We start from the raw sequence: 22,680 nt of genomic DNA, 5'->3' as shown, positions 1-22,680 counted from the left end.
TTTGAACCCTGCAAGTGCACTGATATGTGGATTTTTTGGATAAATACAGTATAGTACTGTAAATGTACTGTCTCTTCCTTACGATTTCCTTAATAACATTTTCTTTTCTCTAGCTTGCTTTCTTGTAACAATACAGTGTATAATACGTATAACACACAAAATGTGTGTTAATCAACTTTATGTTATTGGTAAGGCTTCTGGTCAACAGTAGGCCATTAGTTAAGTCTTGGAGGAGTCAAAAGTTATACGTGGATTTCTGCCTGCACAGGGGGTCGGCACCCCTAATCCCCACATTGTTCAAGGGTCAACTGTTTATCATATCACACATGTGGTTAACTCAGCCAGAATCCATGAGATCATGATATTATCAAATAACTGTAGATTGGGGAAAGCTGCTGGCATTAAAAAACGGTTCCTTCTCACAACTGCAATGAAACAAGCATGCCACTATTTCAGAAACTCATTACCCTGAGATTTCTTGGAGAGGGAGGGCAGGACAACCCTGATCCTTCTAAATTTAGACTGCTTAACTATCCAGGCAGCCTCATCTGGTTCAGGTACCACATTCCCAGGCTCATCAACCTGCCCAGATCATTTTCACTCTTGAGAGTGGAAACGGGAAAGAATCGTTGTGGAGGGTCTCTCTGCTCTTTGTGGAGACACTCCCTTGTCACCGTCGGAAAACTAAGTGCCAGAGCATCAATTCGATAAGAAACAGTCATTCGATTTCAAGGAAACATCCAAGAGAAAAACAAAATGCCTGATTTTAAGATGATCTGTACACTTAGAAGCTTCTAGATGGTAAGAGAAGTGGGGATACACAGCATTGCTTTATTTTCCCTATGGTTCACTTTGAGTTAACTCTCAGCTTATGAGTCACAGTGGGCATGCCAGCCTCTTGCTGCCACATATCGACCTGGTATACGGAAACATTTTTAAGAACAGATTATCCAGAGCACCGAGCAGAAGACTTGAAGGAAGGCTCTCAAATCAGTGCAGGTGCAGTGCTCCGTCAACAAAAGGTGAGGTTCGTCTAAAACTAATGATGTAATGTATGGGGATTAACATAAGAATAAAAAAAAAAAAACCCAAAACAATAACATGCAAAGCACCTGGGGGAAAAAAAAAAAAAGGTGAGGTTTTACCAGCTTACTAGAAGATCAACACCTACAAGCCCTGAGAAGATTTAGATTTTGTTTTTCTCCTCACCCCTTCTCAAGTGGTTTTAGACGTTTGCGTGACTGTAACACAAGTGCAGGGAAACATGTTTGAAAGGTTATTGGAAGTGACAGATGGACCTACTTTGAAATAAAATTAAGCCTGTGGTACTACTGAAAGGAAGTCACGAAATCCAAAATTAAACCGGACAGAATGCTCTTAAGCTGTTTTGTTCTTTTTTCTTCTTCTTCTTCTTCTTCTTCTTCAAGGAAGCACCAAGAGTGGAAGACTGAAGCAAGCCCACTGTCTCTTCTCTGAATTCCCTCACCTTGGTCAATTTGGCCTGAGCTTACAACCAGTCTTCTTAACGTAATGGGGCACCCCCGGAATTTTAAACCTCCGTATATTTATTGTCGAACATCCAAATGTGTCTTCCACCGGTATCACTAAGAACACAACTCTAATCATGCAGAGATGTGACTTTAAAGATTTAAGGAAACAAAAAACCAACTATAAAGAACATACTGAACCACTAAACGTCCCACTTGGGAGGAGACGAAAAATGCATGCTTCAAAAACCCACTGTCCAACCCAGCCACCGTGGACGGCTTTGCCTGCGGTCCCCAGGAGGAGCCTACCTTATTATGCTCGTACTTGTAGGGGATCTTGAGCGTGTCCATGGCTCTGATCATAGCCTGCATGGCCGTGAAGATGTTCTGATACACCAGCTTGGTGAAGCCCCTTTTGTCTTCGTCAGAGTAGCCCGACCCGTGGATGATTCTCATCTGCTTGATAAACGTACTCTTGCCACTCTCTCCCGTCCCTGCAAGATGGACAACAGCAAAAGAGGTCATCAGACTGTGACACCTTCGCACGCTCTCCCAGACAGCCAAACCAGACACGGCGGCTTGGACACAGCATCCCCGCGCGGCCTGCTGGAGGAGCATAACTAGGAGGGTAAATGCCACCTGTAGAGAATACTCAGCAAGACTGGAGGATGAGAGTCCATTTCAGAGGCGGATGGAGCTTAAACGCACACGCGCACGCACATACATGCGCACGCACACACACACAAACACACACAAACACAACCTGTCACCTCTTTGGAAGCCACTCAGCATGGAATTTTGATAGTGATTTGTAACCATGTATCTTAGGAGAAACACAGTGAAATCAGCATCTTTTGAAGAGAATAAACACTTGATAAAGCTCTCCTCCCTGGAGAATATCTGAAAGCCTTCCAGGAGGCTGGGCTGCTGGGCAGGATTTGGATCTGGAAATGACAATGCACTTACACAAATGCTGTTCGGAGAGCAGTAAGAGAAAAATGGCTCGAAATTTCTAGACATTTTCTTTCACTTTAAAATGGTACATAGATATGGAGAGCACAGCATCTAGATAAGAATCAGGAATTTTCTGGACAGCAAGGATCCACTGTATGTGGCTGAGTTATTTCAAGGAATCGCCTAATTCAGAGAAGTCACAGTGACTCGCCTTCCTTCTGCCCATTCTTGACTGATAGCATGAGATAGAAATTTACTGTTACTGGATTTTTCTCTTCCATGCTCTTATTTTTCCCCTTTTCAACACGCCTTTTTCTGTTACCATAAGCCTGCGGCCAATCCCTAACAAAGCTACCAATGGCCACGGGAGGAAGAAAAGACAGAAAGTTGGGATTCTATCACTGAATGACAACATATTTCTTCCACAACGAATCTAAAACTATGAATGTAAAAACTTCATTTTTCCAAATGGAGGTGGCTTCTTCTGTACGTCACTTCATTTCTGAACATTTTTCACTCACTTTCAGGTTTCCTTGAGATTTCCAAAACAATAACTATCTCTGTTATCAATAATCCTAACAGTGTAGGAAAATGGTTATCAATAACTCTAACAGTGTAGAAAAACACTGAAAGTACCTATTTAGATATTAAACATGGAAGAATAAAATATTAAAACACAGAACGGCTAGCATGTCTTTATTGCCTTTTGCGACCTACTAGGTGCTGAAAAACACAAAAGGAAAACTGAAAACTAGGAATACAGCATGTGTCCTAATTTCATTTTGTTTTTCTAGGGGTTAGATTTCATTTTCATCTTCATAAACAATCATGAAAGATTCAGATAAGTATTACGGTTTTCACAGAAGCAATCTTAAATGACTACAGATGTCCGGGTAAACACAGAAGCCTTGCCCAGTTACAGAGGAAGAGGATTTCTAGCTCCTCGGTCCTGGGTCAGCAACTCCTTTATCATTTTCATATGACTTTTAATAAGTGATCTGGAGTCCTTGAACTATAAAGTTAACACTGCAATGTGAATGCCATCAACCCATTTTAACGAGCTTCATCCCAAGAGTTTAAAACAACTATTTTAGGGGCACCTGGGTGGCTCAGATGGTTAAGCATCTGCCTTCGGCTCAGGTCATGATCCCAGGTGCTGGGATCCAGTCCCGTGTTGGGCTCCCGGCTCAGTGGGGAGCCCGCTTCTCCCTCTCCCTCTGCCTCTCCCCTTGCTTGTGCTCTGTCTCTCTCTCTCTCAAATGAATAAATAAAATCTTTTAAATAAAAAATAAATAAAACAACTATTTTATAATCTCAACCATGAATATGGGGGGGACCCAAAGTATCTAAAAAGTAGCACCTCTTATAGAAATAAAGCAATGAAACTGATCCTCATTATCGATCCACAATGTATAGAGAACAACAGGTATCTTTACTCTCCCAAGCATTTCAAAGTATGCAGGAAAAAAATCCAGATTGCTTCTTTATTATCCCTCTCCCAGGGGCAATGGCTTGCTCCGAGGGCCCAACCATAGACATAATCATCAAATCACAATCCCTGCTAGTTTTTTCCACAACAAAAACAAGAAGAAATCTTAATATGTGAGGTTAATGGCACGAGAAGAAAAGGAAAGAGAATCAGACCATAGGGCCTCTTCCTCCTGGCAATCAGAGCAGCTTTTATATACTCATTTGGGTGAGTATAAAATCTAAAACATAAAAATAAGAAAGTCGCAGGCAAATAAACTACACTGGCTTTTGTTTCACTTCAGTCTCGCCAGGCAAGAGCAGTCAACACTTGGTACCTCTTTGGATCGAGCCACCTGGGCATCACGCTAATGAAGAGTCCAAACAGAGCCAGAATGCGGGACCAATGAATGAATGTGGGCAAAGAAAGCGGAAAGAAAAAAGAATCCAAAAATCAACTCCAAAGTAAGACATGTTCCTATTGGCCCAGACACACCCAGGGATCCTGTCTCTCCATTCTCGTCTTGCACAGTGCCCCAGGAGGCTGATCCATAAGGCTTTCACATCAACAGCTCCCTTGCCCGCATCTTTGCCTCGGGTTTAGCACGTAGAAGACACGAGGAGGAGACCAGAGAGCAGGAAAATGAGGAAGGGGAATTTTCCCACAGCCTGCTCCCTGCAAAGGCACCATAGATATGCTGTGTCCGCTCCTGCTGGGTGCCCCCCGCCCCATGCAGCTACTCTGTCTGGGTTCCTGTGACCGCTCTCTCCCCTTGCCAGGCTAGTGCCAGCCCCTAATGACCTCCTCCCCTTCTAGAACTCCCCTCAGCCACCCAGCTGGAGTGTGCCACAGGTTTCCTGCTGGGACCCAACTTTTAACCATTTAATCTAATTTTGAGTTTCTGAATACTGCTTCAATTAGTGGGGACCCATTTTGAATCTCTGTGCCATCTTCCAACTGACTGGCCATCCCTCCCAGATAAATTTCACCCATGAACTTAGTGCTCACCCTTTGACGTTACTATATAAATACAGCAAAGTCAGAATGAAGGCAGCACGCCATGTAGGAGAAAGTCTGTGTGACTTTCAGATGCTGTAGGTAGAAGCTAAAAGTAGTCAACTGGTGTTATTATTCTATACTAAGATTTAGCCCCCCAACAAAAATATGGACTGAAAACCTCAACAGAGCAAAAACTTCAGCTTCTTTGTTCCACTGAAAGAGTTCTATCATGGAGACAAATGAACTATTCTTAAATGTGTAAGCCAAATATCATATTGTTCTCCTATTTTTATAGACTTATACAACATTCTCAAGATTTGAAATGGACATTTTAACAATCTACTCATGATGAATATGAAAAAAAAATATTTGGTACAACTAAGAAAAAAAAAAACAGCTGTTCTTGAATTCTGTAAAATGGTGTTGCTTCCTAAGGCCACATGAAAAGTCTGAGAGACTTCACAATTCTTTGTATCTGAATGAGAGAAAGCAGATTTTTCTGCTAATAGATTCTCTGTGAATCCAGCGACGGCTAAACTCTTTTCACAGCACAGGGCATAAGTAACTCTTGACCTAGCTCAAGAAATACACATCTACTGTTTCCAAAACCATTGATAAGACCTAGCAGTGAGCACTTATATGAAAGCGGGGGAGGCTCTCGTTTTTGCTAATTTGAATATATCTCCAAACAAGTCACTTAACAACTTCAAGCACATCAACACACACAAGGGTTTGCACCCCACAACACTGTTTCTTCTCTTTTAATGGTCTCTATAAATATGGCTAAAAATTTTCCCCAGAAAAGTTGTTCTACCTTTGGGTAGGTACTCTGCCTTTTCTTAGCGAGCTAGCTCCTCAAAACACCCAGAAATGAGATTCTGCAAGAATCATGCTATTAAAGTAAGGGCACACATGGGGTGCCTGGCTGGCTCAGTCAGTAGAGCATGCACCTGTTGATCTTGGGTTGTGAGTTCGAGCCCCACACTGGGTGTAGAGATTACTTAAAAATAACATCTTAAAAAAAAGTGGGGGAGGGATAGCATCCAGCATGTATAACTGGCTTTGAGGGATACTTAGGTTTTTTTCTTCCCTACCCATCAGATCAGGATAAAGCACAGAGAGGAGCAATCCCCACTTCACCTCACATGTCTTTCCATCAGAGCAAAATCAAATATGAGTTTCACATCCCGTTGTGGAAGGCATCACTTTGTAAGTCAGAACACAGCGTTACCAACCGCACACACAACGACCTGACGGCTCCATTTTAGGCTTTTACAAGATCTTTTCAACACAAGAGGATTTCCACACACGGCTTCCGCCACAAACCCGTATCTACTCTCTGTATCCTACTCATACGAAGCATCTATATGACGAAACTGATTATCCTGCCCATCTGCACAATGAAAGCTGTAAACCATTCTGTCCAATTCATCTCTAAAGGCAGGAGAGTTTTTCTCACCCCTCATCACCCACCCTCCTGAAACGGCAGTTTTACATGCAGTAATACATCAACTTCTTAATGGCAATGGATTATCATCTACTGTTGAAAGCAGTCACGGATTCATTGGTTCCTTCCCTCATGCTTAAGTTGGCTTCTTGGATCATACTTTTATCAAAAGAGCTGCAAAGCACAATCCACGTACATACAAGAGTTGCTCAGTGCCCTCAAAATGTCAGTGACTACTGTCACTGCTCTGAAAAGGAACGGGTGTCCCCGACTGCCATACACTGGCCCTGGAAAACAATCAATGAACGCTGCACTATCAGGAACTTGAAGGATCCTCATGCTTCATTCCCTTCACCCTGAAAAAAAGGCAGAAAATATGCCTTCTTGGGGCCTCTTACAGGCGGAGGGAGACCCACACCACGGCCACTTATTTTTTTAGGCTCCCGGGAAAAAGAAGAAATGCCAAAACTGAGTTATAAAAACTGTGGTATTTAAAGCTGTACAATGAATATATTCGTTTCATCCTGCCAGTGCCTTTCATGACTGTATTTGGAGATATTGTCAAGCCATCAGAAATCTACATCTGAAGCCTTTAATTAATGTGAAGGCTCAGGCCAAATGCCCCTGTCCTGCCCTCTTGATTGGCCAGCACCCAGAGAGAGAAAGGCTCAGAACAGGCCCAAGTCTCATGGAGCTCAATTATAACTCAAGTAACTGTACTTAATAAGGCCTGCTGCTGGTTTAGGCCAAGAGTCTAAGACATGGAATCTCAGCACCACCAAAGCTGAACTTGGACTACTTCCACCTCATCTTGGATAAAGTAGAACCAGAAATTTCAGGGAGGAATTTTCTACCCGCAAGCACATCATCAAGACACACCTGCAAAGAATTAATGGCACTGAGATAAAAGTGATTTAAATACACTGAACCCAAACTCAATCCATGTGCTGTCTACATCTCGGGCTATCTACTTTAAGATACATGCATTCTGCCTTCTGCACATTTTCCTCCACTTAAATTGGGACCCTGCACTTGAAATAAAGCGGCTCTAATACCAAAGTCACCATAACTTCCTCTCCTTAAAAGACTGTCCTCTGAGGCCAAGAGTTGGGAATGACTTCACTCTTTAATCCCCGGCAAGGTCTGGCAGAAGGTACTAGATGGTTTAAAAAATACATGGGGCGCCTGGGTGGCTCAGTTGGTTAAGCGACTGCCTTCGGCTCAGGTCAGGATCCTGGAGTCCCTGGATCGAGTCCCGCATTGGGCTCCCTGCTCGGCAGGGAGTCTGCTTCTCCCTCTGACCCTCCTCCCTCTCATGCTCTCTGTCTCTCATTCTCTCTCTCTCAAATAAATAAATAAAATCTTAAAAAAAAAAAAAATACAGCACAGAAATGAACTGAATTTAGTTATCCCCCACTGTGAATGGAAACGGAACAGATGGAAAAATCAGTGGTAAGCAGGACTATTAATAATAACTCATCCAGGTAAGTTGGTTTTAAAGGAAAGATAGGCAAAATACACTGAAAATGCAATTTGTTGAAAATACCTGGAATTTCATCTAGTCCTGGGCTTCTCAAAGTGTTAGAATCCTCCCAGGAAAGGGACCTGCAGTGCCATCAAGGTTATTCAAAAGGTGTCATTTCTTGGAGAGTCAATTTTACCACAGAGCATCCATGGTAAACATCTGTGTATTAAAAACTAGCATCCATCGGTTGGTTGCACAAGCTTCTGGATAGAGTGAAAACCATTAGAATGTATACTTTTAGATGGTGGATGTCATGGTATATAAATTATATCTCAATTTCATAAACTAGTAACCGTATAGTTTGGAGACGACGGGAAGTTTACATGAATTTTCACACTAAAATTTGTTCAGGGGGTTACTTTTTTGTGTGTTTCCGTTTCTTTTTTTTTTTTTTTTTTTAAGCAAACTCTACACCCAACGTGGGGCTTGAACTCACAACCCCAAGTTCAAGAGTCACGTGCTCCACCAACTAAGCCAGCAGGTGCCCCCAGGAGGTTACTGTGAGATTACCTCCCCCATCCTTTTCTCCTCCAGGAGTGCAGGTTCATGCTCTTCTGCCTCAAGTGTGTGCAGAGGAAAAGTCTGAGAAGCTCTGAGCTCACTCGGTTTGCAGAGGAGGGGAAGGGACTCACTTCTTTTTTGAAAACGAAATAGAAGGAAATGAACTAGAACCTACAGACATTCGTTCTGTCAAGGGCTCCCGATCTTACGTCCTCATGAATTTTCTTTTCAGAAAACATTTTTTTCCAAATTTATAAAAGTTGTAAATATTTGCTAAAGAAAACTCAGAAAACTGGAACTGTTTTCAAAACTGTTGAAATGTTAACATTTTGGTATATTTCTTTCCAGTCTCCTTTTCTAGGCAAATGTACTCTTTCTGTCCTTGTTCTAAAATAAACCTGGGATAATACTGTATTGTCGTTTTTCACATAAAATATTGTGATAATCATTCCAAGATAGTAATTATGCTTCAGAAATAGCTATTAATGATTGTCTGAAAGGCCATCATAAGGATGCGTGATAATCTAACAACCTCCCTGACGTAACACATTTTGAGTATTTCTAATTTTTCACTTTTATAAATAATGTTGTGATAAACATCCCTGAAGAAAAATCTTTACCTCAATCTCTACTTCCTCAGGAGAATATGATAGAAATGCAGTTGGGAAGAATAGTTGCCTCATAGTTACATGTCTCAATAGTTTTACCAGTCGGCACATCCATCAGACCCTTCTCTACCCCACTCTTCATTTACCAACACCAGGCTTTTTTAATAGTTACAATTTCAGAAATGAAATTAAATCTTTATCTTAATTTACATCTTTACTTATGAGAACTTGTTTCATACTTTGTCATTTGTATCCCTTCTATGAACTTGCATTTTCTTTTGAGGACCTGCTATTTTTGGGGGGGGGGGGGTGGATTTCTTAGAACAAGTTTTTAAAACAAAATTAAACTTTGGCTACAAATATTTCCTCAACCTGTCTTTTTCTTTCCATTCGATGACAAAATCTGATATATCAACTTAAAATCTGTACTTAATTAATTCATCTGGTTTCCTCTGTGATTTAATAAGTTTATGTTTTTTAAAAGTTCCAAACATATATATTTATTTTGGCTTTTCTGGTTTTATGTTTTACACTTAACGAATCCATCTATACTTTATTCTGATGTGTGGTGTGCATTTTTTTATAACTCAAACACCTTTCCCTAAAATCATTCTACATGTTAAAGTTACTTTGTCACAGGAGTACTTCTCCATATAATCAAATACTTGATCCATATAGGTGAGTTTTCTCATGTCCCCTAAGGTACTCCCAATGGCAATCAATAAAACACACAGAATACAGCGAGTCTCCTCAAGCATCTCACTGACACATTCTTTGAGTTCCCTCTTCTTCCCCCTTCCCCACCCAACTAGGCCATCACCTCTCCTCCCTAAGCCTTACATTCTTGCTCACTGCATTTTTTTTTTAATTTTTTTTTTATTTTTATTTATTTGACAGAGAGAGACAGCAAGAGCAGGAACACAAGCAGAGGGAGTGAGAGAGGGAGAAGCAGGCCTCCTGCCCAGCAGGGAGCCCGATGCGGGACTCGATCCCAGGACCCTGGGATCATGACCTGAGCCAAAGGCAGACGCCTAACGACTGAGCCACCCAGGCGCCCGCTCACTGCATTTCTTTAAAGGCCTCTCCAGAGCAGTGGAGTAAATATACCAGGATGTTAAAGGTTTTCATCTTTCTTCCACTTTATGAGGCTCTTTTTACCCACATGGTATAGTCTGCATATGCTGTCTCGCCTGTCCCTACAGCTCTGTGACCGGGGTAAGTTACCTGGCCTCTCAAACTTTTTCCTCATCTGAGGTACCACTACCTACTTTACAGCTCTGCTGTGAATTTTCAGTGAGTTGATCTAACAGTGACTGGAACGTAGTAAGTACTCAACAAACACCAGATTTAATTTATAATGCAAAATCCGGTGAGAAAATGAGAGAAGAGTCTGACCCAGGGTTAGATGCGGAGAAGCAAAAACTGAGTAATCAAGAGATATATAATGTTTCAATGCAGTATTTTTTCAAAATCAAAATTAATGCCAAAAGCCCGTGATGAGCAAAATAATCAAAAAAACCAAAAAAATATATTTTTAAAAAAAGACAGGATCGGGAACAGCGTTGTCCAGTGCCACATTGGCACTTGACATGCTTCCTTGAATTCTCTATCCAAAGCAACGATCTGACTCAACTTACCCTAGGCTCAGATGTGATTCTAATTTTCTATTCCCCCAAATAACTGAGATAATCATCCCCAGTATCTCAGTATTTAAAGCCATAGTGGAGGGGCGCCTGGGTGGCTCAGTCGGTTAAGCGGCTGCGTTCGGCTCAGGTCATGATCCCAGGGTCCTGGGATTGAGCCCCATGTCGGGCTCCCTGGTCAGCAAGAGAGCCTGCTTCTCCCTCTCCCTCTGTCCCTGCTCGTGTGCTCTCTCTCTCGCTCACTCTCTCAAATAAATAAATAAGATCTTTAAAAAAGAATAATACTGGGCGCCTGGGTGGCTCAGTTGGTTAAGCGACTGCCTTCAGCTCGGGTCATGATCCTGGAGTCCCGGGATCGAGTCCCGCATCGGGCTCCCTGCTCGGCAGGGAGTCTGCTTCTCCCTCTGACCCTCCCCCCTCTCATGTGCTCTCTCTCTCTCTGTCTCTCTCTCTCAAATAAATAAAATCTTTAAAAAAAAAAAAAAGAATAATACTGTATGCACATTTTGAGCATGGATTGTTCATAATTTTATTGTGTGTGCATTTCATGCCAGCTATTAGTCTAGGCATCAAGTATACAGGACAGAGTCCCTGCTTTCATACACACACCACACAAGTGTGAGTGGCAGATGACTTGCAGGTACGTAGATGAATAATAAAATATCAAATGGAGGGGCACCTGGGTGGCTCAGATGGTTAAGCGTCTGCCTTCGGCTCAGGTCACGATCCCAGGGGTCCTGGGATTGAGTCCCGCATCGGACTCCCTGCTAGGTGGGGAGCCTGCTTCTCCCTCTGCCTCTGCCTCTCTCTCACTCATGAATAAATAAAACATTTTTTAAAAAAATTTTTTTAAAAATCAAATGGAGATGGATGCTCTGCATTAAAGAATTAAAGGATAATGCAAAACGAATGACCTAGCAGCTACTTTAATTTGGGAAGCTGAGGAAAGACTTTCTAAGAAGGTGCATTTAAGCTGATATCTGAATATCCAGGATCCAGCCACAAGAAAATAGAAAGAAACAGCATTCCAAGCAGTGAACCAGCTGACATAGAGGTCAAGGTGGGAACTGGCACGTTGCGGGGATGATCAGAGGGGCCATTGTGGCTGAGGCATCGGGGGGCAGGGGGGTGATAGGCAGGAGGTAACAAGGGGCTGGCTCTGCAGGCTACAGAGGCAGAGGCTAATCCCACGGGGTACTGCATTTTAGGAAACGAGTCTGGATTTTACTTTAGGTGCACTGGACAGCTTTGGAGAATTTCAACTAGGGAAGTGATATGCTTTGATTAATGCTAAGTGAAGAGTGGACCAACCGTAAAGGTAAGCCAAGAGGGTGTTTCAGTAATCCAAGCAAAAGATAACAGCAGGAGACGTGATGCAGAGAAGAGGAATGATGCCGGGTCTAGTCTGGGTGAAGATGGATGAAAAGTGGGTAGAAAGGGGAGGACAGGAAATAGAGATGACCCCTGGAATTGGGACTTGGGTGACTTAGATGGACAGAAGTTCTAGATTCTTAGTTAGAGAGGCCTGAAGAAGAAAAGGGTAGAGAGAGGCACATTCAGTTTGAAGGGCTTATTCATTCCAATGGAATCACTTTGTGTATACCTACACAAAAAAGGTCCACTGCACTGATGTTGGAGGATACCCATGGAAAAGATGCGATTTGTGTCCTACATTCTCTGGGCCTCCAGCAAAGCAAGAACACAGCCGTGACTGAGGTCCTTATGCTAATGGAGGAGTCAGGGCAGACTGCAAAACCAGGGTTAGAATTTCATTTCCTATGAGACAAATTTCCTCATGTTACACACACACACATGCGCACACACACACACCCCTATTGATATACAGAGTGGCAACTTTGCTACGTGGACACTTCTTTAGAGAAAACTGGGACTTCAATGAACATTATTTGGAACACATGAATATACCATAAAAGTACCAAGTCGTAATAATAATATTTTAGGAGGCAGGAACCCAGAGAATAAATAGTCACCCACAGATTTTTAAACAATTATTTCAGATAATAAAAAACAGGCAGGTAGGTGGTCCAGGTTTTTAGGTTACACACATACTTTAAAAACGTGCTGGGTGGAAAATGACAAGGTGCACTTGGGAATCACTCCGAAGGCCTCAGGATAGAGTGGCTCATGTGGACTCCGTCGAGGAAAAGCAACAAATTAAATCTGTTGTGGAGGGAAAGGCCCAGGACAGATGGGAAGTGACATTTTCCACCTCACGTCATATTCATCAGGAGATAATCTACAGGCAGATAGGCAGCCTGCAAAGAGCACCAGTGGAGTCAGGGGCCCTCCAAAGCCAGCTGCGTCAGGGACACCAGGGACAGTGATCAGTACACGGTCACTTGGCCCCTGAGAGCTCAAGACAAGGGAACCGGTCTGGATGACCTCGAAGGTTCCCTCCAGCTTTCAGATTTTAGGATTATCTTTCTTCTCTGTCTGTTGTACTGCATTAAAAATCATTCATTAGATTTCTCACGGGGCAGGGAAAAAAACGTGACCTATTATTTACGACGTATTCAAATATTAACTCAAATGAGTTGACTACAAACTGTAGTGGTCTTCTTTCAAGGTTAATATGCCAAGGTTTTTTTTTTTTTCTTTTGCTCATGCGGCTCTTCACTTGGAGTCTCTAAAAATAATTATCTTTTGAGGTAGGGGAATTAAGGTGCTGGAGGGAGCGAGCAGTGCTCCAATTAGGGGCAGCAACGGTCTGGCTGCCTCATCAAACACATGGCTATTCAGACCACAGAGCGCCGCATGCTTCTGGGTTAATATCACCCCAACATTTCAAATAAGGACGCCAGGAATACTAAGAAGGCCCTGTATATGTTCCAAGTCCGCCTAGTAAGCATGGAAGTATGAAAGGATCTTCAAAGAGAGAATGTTTGACGGACAGTAAGAGTCAGTAAATCGGCTCATGTAGAGCCATTATTGGGCTGGCTAAGGACTTTGAGGAGCCCACCGTTCCTGCAGGATCTGAGATTTAATTAAAGCAAAAACTAAACTGAGAGGAATGTTTCCTTTTTTAAAAAAAGGAAGAGAAAGGACGCAGTAAAACACACACAACCAAGCCAAACCTAGGCACCGTTCGCATTTTTAAAAATTCTCTCTTTGGAGGAAATGTGGGTAATAATCAAAAACAACAGTACTTGTTGGGGGCGTCATCATTAGCTTGAACACCACCCAACAAGGACTCTTAGAAGTAATCATTTCCAGGGGCGCCTGGGTGGCTCAGTTGGTTAAGCGACTGCCTTCGTCTCAGGTCATGATCCTGGAGTCCCGGGATCGAGTCCCGCATCGGGCTCCCTGCTCAGCAGGGGGTCTGCTTCTCCCTCTGCCCTCTTCCCTCTCGTGGTCTCTGTCTCTCATTCTCTCTCTCTCAAATAATAAAATCTAAAAAAAAAAAAAAAAGAAGTAATCATTTCCAAATGGCTAATATGGGAGGTTTCCACAACTATCCCATCGAGAGATGCATTATGAAATCGCTTCAGTTCTCACTTCCCCTAGAAACACACACACACACAAATAATTCTTAAGATTCAGCTTTTTTAAAAAGTTGAAATATGAACCACTGCAGGGAGGAAGCGGCCCCTTTCTAGTCGATGCTCAGGGAACTTTGAAGATAGAGACATAAAGTGCCCCTGCTTTTTTAGATTTGAACCATGCCAAGGCAATCCAGTGATGTGCCTCGGGCATTCACATGTGCTGTCCAAAGCGAGAGAGGTAACATCTGGTGCCGCCGAGAGATGTCAAGACAATCTCCCCAGAAATCATCATTAAAGGGTCGCCCTGTGGTTTGTTTCATTAATTTAAATTTTGTCCTACAATTTATTTTGCCTAATGGCCATATGTTTCCCCTGTGTTCGGGCCAGGGACGGTAACGGACATGGAAGAGAATGGTGATAGAGCAGGGCTCCCCTTTCCGCTTTTACCCCTGCTCGTTTTTTTCAGAAATAGCACTGGTCAACCTCAGTCTCAAGTAAACAAGAAGTGCCTGTTTCCTTATTCTTAAGTAAGTTGCACTTGGAAATATGCCTTCGCCTGAAAAGAGAAGAGAGCACACTCCTTTTTCGGAAGGATCGCACCTACAGACGTATAGCCATTGGGCAGGAAGGAAGTAAAATTAGGGAAAAGCACATTGGTGCACTTTATTAGTGTTTAGTAAGGCTTACATATACGATGACTTGCTGACATGTGACTGAAAAAAAAAAGGAAGGGAAACTACCCTCCTATAATTTATTTATTTATTTAGATTTTATTTATTTATTTGAGAGAGAGAGAGAATGAGAGAGAGCACATGAGAGGGGGGAGGGTCAGAGGGAGAAGCAGACTCCCTGCCGAGCAGGGAGCCCGATGTGGGATTCGATCCAGGGACTCCAGGATCATGACCTGAGCCGAAGGCAGTCGCTTAACCAACTGAGCCACCCAGGCGCCCTACCCTCCTATAATTTAAATTGAGCCTCTGCTCTTAGTTCACAATCCATGGAACTGTTCCAAAAAGCAAAACCACAGTTAAAGGGGAAGAGACCCAGGATCCAAGATAATGTTTGGCTCTCAGAATGAGTCTCGGTTTTAGGCCACAGGACCCAACAAATGTTGTCCAATTCTATCAGTATACATTCAGATGTGATTTCTCACAAACTGACCTAATAATGCATTAATAATAACATTTGAGGCGAGGCAGCAATAGTGATTTGAGTAAAAATCAAAACAAACAAAAACCAGCCATTTTATATGCAACCTTTTCCCTGAAATACTTTATCACAGAAAAGGGAAAAAAGTCACTAATGCATCTAATGAAGCTTGCCATCACCTAGGCAGTGCTTACTTACTTGCACCGATAAAGAAGTTGGCAGAAACTAGATCAACTGAATGCAAAATAGTAAAATAATTTTTTTTTTTTTTTTTAGAAAGGAAATACTGAATCACTAGGCCTTTTTAAGTGGAGTGACATTTTCAGGCATTTGCAAACACCCCTCCCCACCAACACACAGACAGAGTTGGAGAGGGCTTTAAAAACCACATGCTTTAGCCTAACGGTGACACCAGAGTAATGACTTGCTTACCGTGTTGTCTACATATGGATTTCCTAAGTATACTCCTCAATGACGTTTTTGTTTGTTTGTTTGTTTTTGTTTTTTTTTTTAAAGATTTTATTTATTTATTTGAGAGAGAGAGAGAATGAGAGACAGAGAGCATGAGAGGGAGGAGGGTCAGAGGGAGAAGCAGACTCCCTGCCGAGCAGGGAGCCCGATGCGGGACTCGATCCCGGGACTCCAGGATCATGACCCGAGCTGAAGGCAGTCGCTTAACCAACTGAGCCACCCAGGCGCCCCCTCAATGACGTTTTTTAAAAAGCCTGTTAACACACTATATATTAAATGGAATGACTATTACAATGTTCTAGATACTCCACGCACACAGGTTTAGGAATCTAAGTGAGGAAACTTCTCCCGATCATGCATTCTTCTTAATAAATATTATCACTAAGGTCATTAGGTCACTACTTATTGTTTGTATTATACTGTAAAAGGTGCCATAGGAATTGTATAAACTATGGGTAATGAACTTTTTAAATAACAGCTTTATTGGGACGAACTCACATATCCCACAATTCACTCAACTAGAATATACAATTCAACAGTTTTTAGTATATTCACAGATGCGTGCAAGCATCACCACAATCAATCCTAGAACGTTTTCATCTTAGGTAATGAAACTTTAATGAGTTGCTAAGCATCTAACTAGCCAAAGTATCAGACTTCTGAGAAAAGCTTGCTGCTAAAAGCATTCCCTCACCTTTAAAGTATATATTTGTATTTGGGCTTTGTTGTACTTGCTTTGTTCTTTTTTCCACTTAACACATGCTACAGAGTTTGGATTTGATTCAAAAGCTTATCAGGAGCTGTTGAAAATTTCTGAGGAGGCATGAACTCCATCACAAGAAGCCGTTAAGAAGACAGGGGCATGGCATGAGTAGACAGTTCAGAGTTCACGACAAAAAGCTCAGCAAAGAAATGGGACCGAAGCAGATTACTACAAAGGTCCAGGCAGGCGGTACCAGCCTAAATTTCTGGGGTAAAAAAGGGCAAGAAGGAAGGACTTGAACAATCCTGGGAAGCCAGCCCAGGCAGGTGTGGTTCTGGTCTGTGGCGGTGAGAGGAGGAATCAGAGAAGACCCCCTGGGTCATACAGGGAGACTGGGGACATGGGGCTGCCATTAGCACAAATGAGGGTCCAGAAGGAAAAACGGACTTCAAGGTGAAGCTGATGGGCAACTTAACTGTGTTATGTTGACAAATGCATGTCCAGGGCATGTAGAGGCTAGAGGTGTAGTTTCAGAAATCATCTTGCTGGGCTGGAAGAGAAATGATGCCAAGTGTGCAGAGCTGAATGTTCGAGACAGGGGACAAAAGCATCCTGGACAGTGGTTGATGGAAGAAGGCGTTTGATGCAGCGGAAAGAGCGGCGGGAACCAGGAAGATGGACTGAGATGGGCCACTGTCCCTCTGTAGGCAAATGGCTACATGAAGAAAGAAGGACAGCCTAGAGGAGGTCCAAGTGTGAGATCTGGTCTAGGCGACTCTGGGAGAGACAGGGGCAAATGGAGCCCATTGTGTCCTACGGGGTCTCGTCTCTCCCGCTGATGCTCCAGGATGAGGTGTGTCCCTATGCCTTCCTAACACAGCATAAGGAATGAAAGGTGAGAAAGGTCCTAGAAATGCTAAATACATACTTTTTATGGTGGTCACCATTGTAGGCCACCTCAGAAACCTCACTGGGCCAGAATTAAATTTCCAAATTCTATTAATGCATGTGATTGCTAGGCCTAGGCCATGGACTTCAGTTTGATTAGAAAACTGATCCTGCATCATGAACATAAAGATCTGAACGTGCTTCTTCAAATCTCCCCAGGAATATTTCAGTCACCATATTGAAAGTTCATTTATTTTTACTCAAAGTCACTAAAAACTCTGAAAAGAAACTGATGTGCCAAACTACTGCTCATTGCAATGTCTTATAAATTTTACCGCCTTGGGATGGTAGAAAGCGCAAGAAATTCCAAAATATGACATCCCCCTTTTCTCTCTTAACTCATCCCTAGAAACCAATAACCTAAACCACTGAGAGAAAGCAAAGAAGTAAAATTTAAAAACCCGAACTATAAATGATTAGCCATCACACTCAACTGGGAGGAAAAGTGATTTGGGAACTTTACTTTCAACCTAATTTCAAAGTGAATAATTATTCTGTCCCACTAGAATTAGTAAGCTCTCAGAATCAAAAATATAATGACACAAAGAGAATATTTTATAACCATAATATCCTGGGCATTTTGAAACATGGCCATTGCTCTTTCTTGCGTGTTAAAAACACAAGGCCATGGGAAAAGGCTAATTATTTTCTTTAACCAAATCAAAGAAATTGGCTGAATTACCTCAATTTTATGTACTAAATGATGTCCTTATACTTAAAGATAGAGGGACCACATAATTTATCATCCCAAATGAGTAACTTTTGAGAGTGAAAGGGGTACTATTAAAAATTATGTCAAGGGGCGCCTGGGTGGGTCAGTCGTTAAGCGTCTGCCTTCAGCTCAGGTCATGATCCCGGGGTCCTGGGATCGAGCCCCACAACGGGCTCCCTGCTCAGCAGGGAGTCTGCTTCTCCCTCCTCCCCCTTGCTCCTGCTCGCTCTCTCTGTCTCAGATAGATAAAATCTTAAAAAAATAATAAAAATAAAAACTACATCAGGGCAATATGAGCAAACCATGGTAGTCCTATGTGAATGGAGATACATGGCAGTCCCATTAAAAGCACTCTGGAGGGACACCTGGGTGGCTCAGTCAGTTAAGCATCAGACTCGATTTCAGCTCAGGTCATGACCTCAGGGTTGTGCTTAAGATTCTCTCTCTCCCTCTGCCCTTCCCTCCCCCCACCCAACCAAAAAAAAAAGGTGCTCTGGAATGAAAGGGGATTTTAACACAGCATTAAAAAAAACTGAAGAGGGGCGCCTGGGTGGCTCAGTCGGTTAAGCGTCTGCCTTCGGCTCGGGTCATGATGCCGGGGTCCTGGGATCATATCGGGCTCCCTGCTCAGCAGGGAGCCTGCTTCTCCTTCTGCCTGCCGCTCCCCCAGCTTGTGCTCTCTTTCTTTCTTTCTCTCTCTAATAAATAAATAAAAATCTTGAAAAAAAAAAAAAAACTGAAGAGAGGCAATGAAGGGAAAGAATACAGGACATGGAATAAAAATGAGTATCAGAGCTAGCACACAAGTCCTAATATCCCTCAGGGTGCATATTACAGAGTCAAGAGCTAGAGACATTACCTTGATACTTAAAGGGTACCTTACTGGGACCTTCAATGTCTCACACTAGCGACAAGGTCGGGTAGCCTGCGCTTGCCGTTTTTGGTGTTTTGGTTTTTTTTTAAATTTTATTTATTTGACAGAGAGAAAGACAGCGAGAGAGGGAACACAAACAGAGGGAGTGGGAGAGGGAGAAGCGGGCTTCCCGCCGAGCAGGGAGCCCGATGCCAGGCTCGATCCCAGGACCCTGGGATCATGACCTGAGCCGAAGGCAGATGCTTAACGACTGAGCGACCCAGGTGCCCCTGGTGTTTTTTTTTTAAGTAATGTCTTATTAGGTGATCACAAAAGAAAATGAGAAGACTAATTCCAGGCTAGATGACAGATCAGGTCATTTTATAAATTAAACTGGCAAAGACTGTTTCAAAGGATCATATTCAGGACTCAGAAATCTAGGGGAAAACTGGCATGCCGTATACCTACCGGGAAAGAGAACAGCTACAGCTTCTCAGGCAAATTCTGCAATAACTATCATGTCTTCCAATGTTGCACAGCCTCCTGCACCAATGACTCCATTCTTAGGGATTTTTCCCAGGGAAATAATTGTGAATTTTGTAAATACATATCAGCTGTAAGATATGTACCTTATAATTGGTTAAAAACATCAAAAAATTAAAATTTAAACTTGTGTAACAATAGGGGAGAGGTAAAATAAATGATGAGGTCATGCAGCCATGAAAAATATTTTGTTACATTATATATAAAAACATTCATGATAAATAAACATGGAAAGGCAAAGAGCAATAACAAATCCATGTGTAAATACCATGCCAGTTCTTTTAAATTTACTCACACACAGACACACACACACACACACACACACACACAAATCTACGTAGCAGAAAAAGGTAAGGTGGGAAGATTTACAATAAAGTGTTAAAAGTAATTAGCTCTGGATGGTGGGATGAAGAACTTTTTTTTCTTTTTGCTAACTTACATTTCCTCAATTTAACAAACTGAATAGGTATCGCTTTGTAAAAAAAAAAAAAAAAAAGTTAATAAGAAACTGAAAAAAGCATTCTCTTCCACCTTCCAGAGGACTTGACATCACAGATGCAACCAAATCAGAGACAGAGCTGAGGTAACACTGGTCTCTAAGTCAGAAGAAGTAAAAAATGAGATAGAGCCCTATCTGTACTCCCCAAGAGCTAGTCTTATAGGGATAAAAATGAGATGAAATGCACAAGAAAATCTTAAAGGGTGGTCAAGTATTATATACAAAAATGATTCTACTAGATGCCTGCCATTACCAGAACATGTACTTTGGGGTGGTTGTTTTTCTTCATTCTGCAGGAATTCATCACTCTGCTTTATGTGTATCATGATGCACTCGCAAAATGGTTGGCTAGACAGAGTATAAAATGAAGTGACATGCTAGATAAAAACCATAACCCTCACTTCATTAGCCCCTTTTCTAATCAAAGGAACAGAAAAATAATACAACATTTCCAATCAGGTTCCTGGGAAAGTCAACAAAAAATAACAACTGAATCGATTCCTACTAAATACATTACTAATAGCTCGTGATCTCAGGACCCTGAACATAGTAGAGGTTCAAAGAAAAAGGTTGATCCATAGTTATTTTGCCAAAAAAAGAATCCATGCAAACATTTTCAAGAATAAACAAACACTGCAATTTACCAAAATGTTACCAATAGCTGTGCTTAGGTTGTGAAAATACAAATGATGTTATTTTTTTCTATTCTGTAAACTTCTAATGAGCGATTATTAAATTTTAATCAGTCTTTGCAAATCCCAAGAATCTATTGCACTTGGACCCAATGATTAACCAACTGGTTATGTGACTGTAAGCAAGTCAATTTACCTATCTGGGTTTCAGGCTCTTCAAGTTTAACAAGGACAGAGGAGGAATACTGTGATTGCTGATTAAAGACACCAAAAGCATCTAGCACAATAGTTGAGAATGCTTTAAAAGTAGTAACTTTTTGGGGGGTGCCTGGGTGGCTCAGTTGGTTGGGCGACGGCCTTCGGCTCAGGTCATGATCCTGGAGTCCCGGGATCGAGTCCTGCAACACGTCGGGCTCCCTGCTCAGCAGGGAGTCTGCTTCTCCCTCTGACCCTCCCCCTCTCATGCTCTGTCTCGTTCTTTCTCTCTCAAATAAATAAATTTTTTTTAAAAAAATCTTAAAAAAAAAAGTAACTTTTTAACGGACAGGAACAATATCTGTGAACAAAATATTATTTGTAAAGTTCCATTCATTCCAATTAGCACATAAGGCTAATGACCTCAAACAGCAGATACTTGGCATTACACAATCCATTTCTGACCTCCAACTCTCAAGCCAACATAGATTTGAAGATTATTCTAACCTTAGAGAACCAAAGAAAGGGCTCCCCTCAGGGGTTTTGGTTCGTGGGCCAAATTTGAGCCTCAAGATCACTTTTTTTTAATTTTTTATTGTTATGTTAATCACCATACATTACATTAGTTTTTGATGTAGTGTTCCATGATTCATTGTCTATAACACCCAGTGCTCCATGCAGAATGTGCCCTCCTCAATACCCACCACCAGGCTAACCCATCCTCCCACCCCCCTCCCCTCTAGAACCCTCAGTTTGTTTTTCAGAGTCCATCGTCTCTCATGAGCCTCAAGATCACTTTAAAGCCAACCTAGAAACCACAAAAGAAACCCAGAGATGTTAACTACAGTATACACTGAAACACGTTCAATATGTCTTGAGAAAAGGAAAATATATCATACTTGTCAAGTGTGCTATGATAGAGCAGGCAAAGAACACCAAGAATGCTAGTCCCTTTACCATCATTATAATGTCTGACTCTGAGCAGTCACATAAATAACAGGGGCCATAATTCCCATATACACTCAATTGGACAGCAGACTAAACTCAAGAGTGCCTTCTATTTCTATCATGGCATAAATTTCCAGTACCTAAGTCATACAAGGCTACCCTTAATTAAAGCTCAGTTTTCCCCACATTGCAAATCAGGAAAAGAAAAAAAATCAAGTACCTTTGTCATGAGAGTGACTTAAGGTCTTATTTTAAGATTGTCCCACATCACTTTAGGCAACTACCCTCAAAGGAATGCTTTAGAAAAATGGCTAACAGTGACAGAACATGTTCATCATATATTAACTGCGAAAGCAGGCAAGATTTACATGACAACTGTTTGAAATCTATCGACGTGGGGCTCCTGGGTGGCTCAGTCGTTAAGCGTCTGCCTTCGGCTCAGGTCATGATCCCGGGGTCCTGGGATCGAGCCCCACATCGGGCTCCCTGCTCTGTGGAAAGCCTGCTTCTCCCTCTCCCACTCCCCCTGCTTGTGTTCCCTCTCTGGCTGTGTCTCCCTGTCAAATAAATAAATAAAATCTTAAAAAAAAAAAAAAAAAGAAATCTACCGACGCATAGAGAATAGACAATATTAACAACATATTATCAGCTTGGTGGCAGTGCTCATGATTTATTTTCTTAGTCTTTTATGTATTTTCTGAACTCAGTATACTTGAACATGTATTATTTTTATAACCCAAAACAAGTAACAGCATTTTAGAGTTATTCTAATAGGGCTTACAAATCTTCAGGTGTTCAAGGTGGTCTGGCTCCATTCCTCTTCTTTTCAAATTCATTCAGAGGCCGAATATATCACCAGCAGAGGCTATTTTATGAAGTTTTGTATAAGATG

At 42.0% G+C, this 22,680-nt stretch overlaps 1 protein-coding gene across 1 annotated transcript in view; it reads right to left on the bottom strand.

The window, feature by feature from the left end:
* The window catches only part of GNAQ (G protein subunit alpha q), a 311,400-nt gene that overhangs the window by 200,915 nt on the left and 87,805 nt on the right, over nt 1-22,680 (bottom strand). Inside the window, exon 2 of the mRNA XM_035029009.1 lies at nt 1,797-1,981. Within this exon, the coding sequence (XP_034884900.1) occupies nt 1,797-1,981 (185 nt within the window). The remainder of the gene's footprint in view (nt 1-1,796; nt 1,982-22,680) is intronic.

This window comes from Mirounga leonina, unplaced genomic scaffold (genome assembly GCF_011800145.1).
Source record: "Mirounga leonina isolate KUSES-001 unplaced genomic scaffold, KU_Mleo_1.0 Mir_224, whole genome shotgun sequence".
NCBI classification, from domain to species: domain Eukaryota; kingdom Metazoa; phylum Chordata; class Mammalia; order Carnivora; family Phocidae; genus Mirounga; species Mirounga leonina.
The sequence above is the reverse complement of the archived record's forward strand: the minus strand, read 5'-3'. Positions and strand labels throughout refer to the sequence as shown.